We start from the raw sequence: 10,949 nt of genomic DNA, 5'->3' as shown, positions 1-10,949 counted from the left end.
ATATAAACCATATTATATCTTGTAATTTTGCGTGCACCTCAATAAAAGAAGAGACCCTGTTCGTTTCCCGTGGACGTAGGTTACACATCGTGACCGAACCACGTAAATCCCGTCTTCATATATCTTTACTGCTTTACAATTATTATTATTATTATTATTATTATTATTATTGTTTGTTTGAATGTATGTGTTCGTGAAACCCACTGCCACCATTTAACATCTACCTATTCTAATAAAGTAAAATAAATGTGAATACTTGTCATGTTTTGGTTAATTCTTACAATTTTTTCCCTCCAAAACTAATTTACCCTAATATATGTAATAAATCAATAATTATTCACTTTCCTTTTACACTATATTTATATAATATCTATATATTTTTATAAATATAAATATTAACATATTATTTTACTACATATTTCAAAATATTTGGTGAATTTCAAAAATTAACAACAAATCATGTTTCTCAAATGAAAATTGTTTCGGGTTTTTTATGGAACTTAAATTTGATATTATGGGTCAAAAGTTGGTAAATAGATTATTTGGTACAAATTAACTACATTTAGGTCAAAATTTGTTACGGGTCAAAAATGAAAATTTTGAGTATTTTTAAAAGTTTGAGAATGCAAAATAGATTTATCGTCAAATTTGTTATGGGTTCAAAGTGTTGACTTTGAAATGTCAAAAGTATGAAAGTCAGAATTTTAAACATGATTCAGGTTTCAAATTTATTTTTAAGGGCATTTTTTAAAATAATCAAAAGGTTCGGGATTTGTCAAACTGACTATTTTTATCTCAACTATTAAAATATAAGAAAAGACTGCGAACACTTTCGACATACCACCCCTATGCCAATTAATGCTTCTAACTGTTATCAATTTTGAAATATTTATGTTAACATTAATTTTTCCTTCAATGGTGATCAGAACGTTATATGGGAAGCGTGTCATGGAAAATTATGCTCAAATAAAACAAAATATTCACAAAATTGGATGGGTTAACATGTTATTTTTCATGTTGTCATTATGACAAAGTCGAGAAGCCCTCTGAAACTTATCAAAATCTTTTTCATGGTGTAGCTCAGAAAAACATAGCTCTTGAAGAACATCCATTGTTACAATTTAATGTTCTGATTTTCTTTAATGAGTGGTAAATTGATAAATATATCAATAAAGATAACGCTCCTTTTGTATTTAGACTGAGTGGTTAGAACTAATATCGTATGAGAAGCTTTATTTCCGAAATTGGTTCATAACCAAAAGTCTTTCAATTATACATATATGGCACCGAGAATGAATTTTTTTATTAAGTTCATTAAAAAAAATAATTTTGTGATATAAATAAAATCAATTTATGTACACATTGTATAGATACAAGTATAGATGTAATACATTTTTTTTTCATATAATTTTATCATTTGAATTATCCCGTATGTGACACGGGCTCTAAAACTAGTTATTATAATAATTGTGATTGGTTCTTTTGATTGTGTGTTTGAAAAAGGCCACTGTCACAGAACAATTATTATACCAAGGAGTTAGTGTGGGTTTGGAATCAATTCCGTTTGAATTATAGTTCCGCCGTCGTCATCTAATAACTATTATATTGGAGTTGTGAATGGCAAAGTCAAAGGTATACAAACCAAGGCGACCCTCTCATTCAGAAAAGAAGCAGAGTCAGGTTCCGTGTTCTCCGTTTCAATTTTCTGTTTTTGACCTATTTCTTAAATGAGTTAATAGCTTCATCATAGTATTGTTGAGGGTATTTACATTTGACTAAAGCAGACTCCAGAAAGACTATCAACTTACTTTTATTAATGCTAATAAGATAATAAATGAATATTTTTAAGACTAAAACAAGGTAGTTATTGTCTAACTGAAACATGCATAGGATTTGTTTTTAATAACGTTGGCTTTCTTGTATTTAGGCTAACGTTCTTCAAATTCAGAGAGCCTCGATGTCCCACTCTGGCTAGACTATGATGTTTTAACCAGACCCATGTTGACTTTAAAATTTGGCTTGGGAGTTCCCCGGGAAACCATATCACCGACTGCCACTTGATAGTCGTCGTGCCGCCACAAGAGCAAAACTCTCTAGCGTAACACACGGTAGGATGAAAACCAGAGTGGGCTCGGAATTCGAGCTGACAACCTTGTACAAGGCCTAGCTCAAATTATTCATTGCCAATATCCACCCAAAATAATACAAACGGGAATAGAACTTGGATCTCCACTAAAGAACCCAAGTCTTCCTATCACTAGATCACACGTAATATGTATAGGATTTTAAATCCTAATAATTTGAAAACATTAATTATAAAAGTAATGAATGTGGAGGGTACTATTTAAATAATTATTTATTTTATGTAGTAGATCAACCAATATTTTGCTGTTTTTTAATACTTTTTAATTTCAATTAATATTAAAACTAAAATTAATCGATAATAAAAGTTAAGAAGGTTTGTTATTTTGAATAAAACTCGTTTACTACAATCAAACTTCATTAACTGAACCAAAACCAAAATAACCAACAAAAACCGAACTGAAATAACCGACTCAAACTGATAAGCCGTGCTTTGATTTTGTTTCTTTAACTATATATTACGGTTCGGTTTCATGTTATGCCTCGCTCCAAAACCGAACCTAACCAAACTCCAAAATCGAATTGAACCATAAAACTGAACCACACTACTTAAATACTTAATACATGTAGAAGTTAGTTTCACAATTATTTATTTTTATATGACATGTACTTATTAATTTATGGATTTTCTTAACCATGTTATCAATCCGTTGGTGAATTAACTGCTGATAATCCAATTTAGGCGGATTGGACTAGTGTCTTGAAACCAGTCGATCAATCTATGATTACTCTATTTTCTTAGAGGTAATCTTATTTGTCGGAGTGCAAATCAACAACCGACTGTGCCCTTCCTCCTGATCATCCAACTTTACTTTCCGACAACCCGTTAGACCGTTTTATTCAATCCATATCGGCCTATTTATAAGTAAACTGGTCACATTACCACCTCAACTTGACACGATCTTTCGAAATCTTGGTCAAGCATAGTTATAATTGCCCCGTTAAGACTCATTGTTGCATCAATACTTCAATTATAACTCATTAAAACTTGTTACAACACTTACTAGAATTTATTAGATGAAATGACATACATGTAATAGTCAATTTCATAAAGATACATTCCAAGGCAAGCAAATATAAACACGAGTAGCGTAAGTGCGTAACATCATACATAGTACAATAGATCAAAATGGTGCTATTTCCATTTGACTGAAGTAGTCCCCAGAAGGACCATCGTCGGGTAACAAGGCGACCATTACAGGCGCTTTAGCACCTTCTTCTGGGGTTAAGTATCCCGTAAAACCTGATAAGTCAGTTTTGACATAACCTGGATGTACACAGTTGACAAGAATATTATCATACTTTCTTGCCAAAAGTCTTGTGTAAGTACTAACCGCAATCTTCGAAACTGTATAAGCAGCAAGCATTAGAGGCCAACCGTTCTCTGACAACTTATCGGCCTTGAAGTCCCTCAAAAACTGTTGAATGATCCCATCAATCTTTTCTTCAGTAAGGTTATCGATGTCTGACAACTCAGCTTTCACCGTCTCATTGTTGATCCACTAAAACAGCAAGAGGATATAATCAAAGATGATTTTCAATGTTCATTTTATTTTTTAAGCGAGCTCGAGTGACTTACTTGTAGTTCTCCACGATTTGAAGACATATTAACGATTCTTGGTGAATTCGAGAGTTGAAGAAGGGGGAGAAATGCTTCCGTTACCGCTTTATTTCCATAATAATTTATCTTAATACACTCTTCCCCAGCATCATAAGGTTGATTCAAAACCTTACTTATAACATCCAGGCTTTCTTCCAACAATTGCTTCTGGTTTTGCCAATCCATATACAATACTAATGAAAAATGACAAATAATGCTATATTTTTATTGGCTAAATTGCATTTATATTTATTTTTATTTGAATAATATGTTGCTCTATTTAAGCTGGTTGTTGTGAATGAGCTTTAAACCTCAAGTTAAAGCGTCAAGTCACGTTAAAACCTCACCCATTTAACATCGTGTTGTGTTTTAAAGCCCCATTACCACGTTAAAACTCCACCCCTTTAGCATTTGGGCCCCATGTGTTGAAGCCCCTCCTTTGCTGCCCGTTAAAATAGGGTTGTCATAATGGGCACATGTTTAGACTTTAGACATGATAAGACCAATTTAGTATGAAAGTATGCTATGCAATTTTATACTTTTTCAAAAACAATTAAAATTAAACAGTTAGAGCACATCATTTCTCCTTCTTAGTACATAAAACGTATAATTGTCTTGTTCAAACCACCAAAGTCAAGTGTTAAACGAGTCGTTTTCATGTTTGATACTTATGTTAATCGCGTCGTTTATAACATGTTAAACATGTTAAGACACGAACTGCTAGCCTTGCCGTTAATGTGTTAAAGCCCCTCCCTCACCGCCCTGCCTTTAATTTATGGTTTATATGCACTTACATCTCCTTCAACATAACCATTTTTGTAGGCTTCATATCCATCATTATTTATAGTTACTCCATTTACTCCTACATTATTCACCTACATTATAGAAAAAATTAAAGATTTTATACAAAATCGAAATTATACGATATGAATCTATAATCTCACTCACCAAGATATCAACTTTCTTGAACTGAGATTCGACGAACTTGACCAATCTATCAATACTCACGGGATCTTTAACGTCGAGTTGATGAGAAACAACATCCTCAAGCCCAGAATCCTTGAGCTTTTTACTAGCTTCCAAACCCAGACTCTCGGTTATAGAAGATAGTACGACTTTGATGCCGTTTGAGGCCAACTGACGACATATCTCTAGCCCGATACCTCTGTGTCCACCCGTCACAACTGCCACCCTAAAATCACAACAGAAAGAAAGACTGCTAGAATATGTACGATATATAAGAGTAAGTCAAAAGATGTATAATATAGGCATATCGTATTCTTCGTTTCTATGGTTTTTGATGTAAACACGTGTCGATATCCTTTAAAAAAATACATTTGTCAGTAATTGTTTTTAAAAATAAAAGTGTATGTTTGTGTTGTCTAACACAAACTGACGTTAATACCACATGCATAGTGTAATACTACCGGAAACTGACACCACTGACATTAATACCGCATGTATAGTGTAATACTACCGGTATTGATTGTCAGTGATGTTTGATTATCTTTAAGTGGTATTTCGATGTCACCGACCTATGCAATTCTAGTTACCGATCTATTGGTATACCTTTGCTCGGTTGAAGCAACATCAGTCTTCTCCTTTACTTGTCCCATAATCAGCTTCTGAACTCTTTGCAACTTCAATGGTTCATCCCCTCTTTTAAATTAATTCTTGGCGTTTGGTATATGCCACGTTTTGAATAGTTGAATTAATTAGTACTATGAGTACATTATGATCGAGTCTTACCTAATTTTAATTTGGCTTTGTATGATAAAAATATTTTTATTTCTATGTTTTTATAAAGGTATATTGGTTTTCATTAATACAAACTATCGTCTTTTGGTCACTACCGGTCCCAACTAACAAATTGGCTACTGATGGTCTCAACTTTTAACGTATTTGTTCCTAACGGTCCGCAACTAACAGAATCCTAACGTCGTTAGTTTCAGGTCGCCGGAAAAACGTTTTTGGCCAGAAAACTCAACATTTTCGTCCCAAACATCTTGGTAACTTTGTATCGAACCTTTAGGAACCTTTTTATAGTAACAGACTCACTTATTGAGGTCGCCGAAAACCAGAGAACCATCATCGGAATCAGTTGATGGTGCTCAAGTGGTAGTTGGTTGACGGTAAGTCAATTGGTATTGAACACACCAAGGAACGGGCCGTGTATTTCACATTTATTTTATGCGGATGATGCGATATTCGTTGGAGAATGGTGTTCTTCTGATTTTCAAAATCTTAAATGGATTTTGAGATGTATTCATGTATCTTTAGAATTTAAAGTGAATCTTAAAAAAAGCACCTTTTATGGGTTAAAAAAAGTGTTATCATTCGGGTCGGTTAACACTCATCAAATCGGTGTTGGGTAGCTTGGAACATATTATTTCTCTATTTTTAAGGCTCGGGTAAATATACTAAAAACACTAGAAAGTAAAAAGAAGATGATTCCTATGGGGTGGTTCACAAGAAAAATAAAAAAATAAGTTGGGTCGCGTGGAAAACAATCAGTCCAAATAAAGAACGACGCGGTTTAGGAGTTGGTAGCTTGAAGGCTACCATTCTTACGATGGAGTTCACTTTGATACTGTCGGTTTTTTGTCATAAACCGTAAACCAAACTGTGTTTATTATGATCTGAAAACATTGAAACCGACAAATAAAAAGTTAAAAAAAAAAATTGGAACCAGCACAACCCCCGCTAGAAGGTAGTGGCCACCTAATATCAATTTGGTTTATTGTATATAAAGATTCATTTTTTTATGTGAATGATTTATTTATGTGAATAAAGTTATAATAAATAAATAGTATAGACACAAAAGATAGAAGAATGTATCACATGAATTAATTTTTTTCAAAAGTGATTATATATATACTAAACTAGTTTTTACCTGGCGTAATGTGTCGGGGCAGTTGGCAAATCATCAACGTTGAAATCCGGGCGTCGGTCTAACCCGAGCGTCACTACGGTGGGTTGACACGATTCTGGTCTGTATCGTATACGTTCGTTACAGTATACAAATCATTAGTAAAATTTGAGCGTTAAAATACAAAAAAATTAATTCGTCAAAGTAATATAAAAAAACAAAATATTTGAAACGATGATTATTTGGTCGGCAAATCCCGACGATTCCCAAGTGTTGTCGGTCTCGGTCATTGAGGCAATAACTCGATACAAATTTGGTCGGTTTTGATTACGTGCTTTACCGTACCGGAGCTAAAAATATATAAAAAATTGAGGTCGACCAATGACCAATTTGGGGGGGGGGGGTCGGTAGGTAAACTTGCGCTTTGGTAAAAACCCGAGCGTTATCGATCACGGACATTGAGACGGGGAGTTTGCATGAATTCGACAGTTTCCGTGGATTTTGTTATGCTACCAAAGCTAAAAAAAATGACATTTGGTCGGTTTCCTTTACGTTCGTTATATTAATTGAACTAAAAAACAAAAACAAAAAACAAAATCACAAACCAATATGGTGGTGATATATGTAATTATGAACTTTGCGACACCAAAGTTCATAATTATAAATATTACTAATACTAATATATACTAAATGAGAACTTTCAGTTAACTCGCGTTCCTTTACTATTCGTAAAATTTATTATATTTTGATTGAGTTTGGTAAGTTGTGTTCCATATTCTTCTTACACGTGTTTTACTTAATAAATTTTTAATTCAAGTTAATTACCGCATAGATTTAAACGTCATCTTCTTCCTCCTCCCAACAGCGGCGCTCAACCATCTTCTTCTCAGTTGCTTATCGGAGATTTCCACCATCAGGAATCGATTCCGACGATAGTTATTACTATATAACAAAAAGAAGTTTGGTGCCGCAACACCAAACTATTCCGTAAATTTTTGTTTTTGCTTTTTTAGTTTAGTCACCGTAACGAATGTAACGGAAACCGACCGAGCGTCAATTTTTTTAGTTCCGGTATCATAACAAGCATGACGGAAACCGACCGAATTCCATGGACTCACCACCTCAACGCCCGGGATTGACAATGGTCGGGTTTTACCAAGCCCTCTTTTTTACCGACCTGATGCCACCACATTGGTCCACCTCAATATTTATAATTTTTCTGGTTTTAATTCCGGTATAATATCGCACGTCACCGAAACTGGCTGAATTTATGTTGACTTACCGGCTCAACGTTTGGGTTTTATCACCAAGTTTTACCGACCCACTCGATGCAACACGCCAAGTAAAAAGATCGTTTATATTTATTTCCCAACTCTTATATTCTTATCGTTTTCTTGGTTTAAAATAATGGATTTTTTTTTATTAGTAATTTGATCTAAACAATACTATCAATCCATTATTTATAGGTGGCGATGGGTGCGATACCCCTTGGCACCGGTTCAAGAATGTGACCGGAATAAGCGTCACCATCTAGGTTTATACAAGATGGTTACAAATTTAATACTCATGACATATTAACACCCTACATTCAGGGCAAGCTAACCAAACATGAGTACCATAACATCATATAGATCAAAATGATGCTATTTCCATTACAGAAGCTTTGGCGCCTTCTTGAGTCAAGTGTCCCGTGTGAGATGTGATATCGGTTTTGACATAGCCTGAATGTACACAGTTAACAAGAATATTCTGAAACTTTCTTGCCAGAAGTCTTGTGTAAGCATTAACCGCAGCTTTTGATACCGAATAAGCAGCGAGCAGCAAAGGCCAACCGTTCTCTGACAACTTATTGGCCCTGAAATGCCTCAGAAACAATTTATCTTAATAAAAAGTATCTTATTGGATATATGATTCTTCTATTTGAATAAATTAAAAAGTTTGAAATTTGATAAAAAAAAAACACAAATAAGAGTTGAAATTTGAATAAAATAATTTTGTGTTTTTGTTGATACCTGTATAATCATAAAATATATTTTAACTTAGAAAACATATGGTTATTAAAGAAACAAATAAGTTATACAGGTTCAAGTGTTCAACATCATCTCTCTGCAAAATTAAACAAATACAGTTGAAATTGAACTCTTTGAAAGTGTTAAGCTTGTTAGATCTAGTATGTACCGTTGATTTCGATTTCTTCTAAGTGGCTCCACCCCAAGCCTTGTCCAAAGAGTTTCGAGTGAGTCGCAAGCTTTCTGAACACCCCTACTTTCCTTTTTCGATCAATAACCTACATAACATCATAATCTTTTGAATATAATGTGTATAAATTTGAGTATTCAAAAAAATTTTCACTTTGTAATGCATACTTAACTTTATTTTATGGATGTCGCCGAAAATCATTTCACCACAAGTCTCGAGCATTTAGTTGTCAAGTATGATGTTTACCCTCCTATTTTCTCGAACAAACAATTTCTTTAAAGCCCGGCTGTGCATCCTCTTACTTTCATCATCTATAATATATATATTTTCCCAATCTCGGCAAACTAAACTCTAATTTCTTCAAATACTCTATTCAAATTCTCCTCCCTGGGTGGTGATACCGGAATTATGTGACCACTAAATACAATGTTACCTCACATTTCCAACATGAAAACGTTCATACTCATCATTAAACTACTCTTCGTCATCTTGTAACCTTTTATAATCGAAACTACCGAACTTAGTCGCCGTGACTATTAGTGTAATGGTGACGACAGGTTTAGAAAACACAGTGCTTATGAACATAATCTAGACTATGCACTTTCCATAATTCCCTTAACCTACATGGGCTATGGGTTCTATAAGTCCTCTGTGGGCAAAGGTAATGACGTTGTGAACTCAATAGCCCTGTGTCGAGGTGATGTCCTCAAAGAAGTATCCTATATTTATTTAAATACCTCAATTTTTATGGCATAGGAGTATTGCCCATACAATAAAGAAGCTGCAATTTATTATGACCAGTGCACATTAGTTTATTATAATAAATTCTGGCGTGTAAATTTAGAGACGATGACCATGGACAAGGACAATGCGTCGCACTCGGATCCATTCAGAGAAACTTTGAGAACACTATTAGATGAGTTGATAAAGAATGCTACATCCTCAGGTGTGGATTACATATCGATGTTTTCTAGCGGGAACAAGAGTATGGCGGATGCTACAAGCATTTACGGGCTTTTACAATGCACTCCCAATTTATCAGAGAAAGATTGCAGTTATTGTTTTAAACACTCCATGTTTGTCAAGTTTTGATATATATGATAAATATGTTGGTCGGGGAGTTCATTGCATTTTTTAAACAATAATTGCAATCTTTCTCTGATAAGTTAGGAGTACAATGTAAAAGCCCATAAATGTTAGTAGCATCCGACATACTCTTGATCCCGCTCACCGATATGCAATTCACACCTGATGATGCATAATCATTTATCTGCTCATCCAACAGTGTTCTTGAAGCTTCTCTGAATGGATCCGAGTGTGGCGCAAATTACTCGTCCATGGTCATCGCCTCTAAATCTACGCACTGGAATTTATTATTATAATAAACCCATGAACATTCGTCTTAATAAATTGTAGCTTCTTTACCGTACGGACAGTGCTCCTATGCCACAAAAATCGAGGTATTTAAATAAATATATCACACTTTTTTGAGGACGTCACCTCGACAAAGAGCTATGGAGTTCACGGCATAATTACCTTTGCCCGCAGAAGAATTATAGAACTCAGCCCATGTCGGTTAAGGGAATGACGGAGAGTGCGTGGTTTAGATTATGTTCACAAGCATTGTGTTTTGTAAACGCGTCTTCGGCATTACACCGATAGCCACCGAGAGTTTGGTGGTTTCGATTATAAAAGGTGACACGACGAAAAGAGTAATTTAATGACGAGTAGGAACATTTTAACATTGAAAATGTTAAGCAATATTGTATTCTGGACACAGAAATCGGGTAACACCACTCAGGAAGTAGAATTTGAAGAGATTAGTTTACCGGATTAGGAGGAAAATATGTATATTATAGATGACAGAGATAAGGGAAAATAGTATAGTTTGACCGAGAGTTGACCCGACACCTAATCACATAGATCATCTACTGCCGCCGGCCACTGGCTCCACGCCAACAGCAGCTCAACCACCACCGTTGCCTGTAAACATATATCTTGTCTTTGTATTGAATAGTTTTTTTTTTACACTTAAATCTTAATTTTTATACATACTTATCTAACAATACTCTAATTTCTTTTGTAATTAGTAATTAAATATGTACGAACCCATTGCCTAATGATTTAGAGAATTTTAGA

At 34.4% G+C, this 10,949-nt stretch overlaps 2 protein-coding genes across 2 annotated transcripts; one reads left to right on the top strand and one right to left on the bottom strand.

Moving 5' to 3' along the window:
• Window positions 1-3,094: 3,094 nt before the first annotated feature.
• On the bottom strand, window positions 3,095-5,426 carry LOC143601644 (short-chain dehydrogenase/reductase 1-like). The gene is made up of 5 exons (XM_077079004.1): window positions 5,312-5,426; window positions 4,691-4,934; window positions 4,549-4,617; window positions 3,722-3,910; window positions 3,095-3,644 (listed from the first exon to the last, which is right to left on the bottom strand). Exons 1-5 carry the CDS (start codon window positions 5,356-5,358, stop codon window positions 3,267-3,269), a joined length of 927 nt encoding a protein of 308 aa, XP_076935119.1. The 5' UTR covers window positions 5,359-5,426; the 3' UTR covers window positions 3,095-3,266.
• Window positions 5,427-9,434: 4,008 nt separating this feature from the next.
• Window positions 9,435-9,902, top strand: LOC143601643 (cysteine-rich receptor-like protein kinase 26). Its single transcript, XM_077079003.1, has 2 exons — window positions 9,435-9,524; window positions 9,567-9,902. Exons 1-2 carry the CDS (start codon window positions 9,435-9,437, stop codon window positions 9,900-9,902), a joined length of 426 nt encoding a protein of 141 aa, XP_076935118.1.
• The last annotated feature ends 1,047 nt before the right edge of the window (window positions 9,903-10,949 follow it).

The sequence above is a fragment of the Bidens hawaiensis genome, unplaced genomic scaffold (genome assembly GCF_021521415.1).
Source record: "Bidens hawaiensis isolate Kalapana, Puna unplaced genomic scaffold, B.hawaiensis_p1.1 tig00056908_1, whole genome shotgun sequence".
Taxonomy (NCBI): domain Eukaryota; kingdom Viridiplantae; phylum Streptophyta; class Magnoliopsida; order Asterales; family Asteraceae; genus Bidens; species Bidens hawaiensis.
The sequence above is the reverse complement of the archived record's forward strand: the minus strand, read 5'-3'. Positions and strand labels throughout refer to the sequence as shown.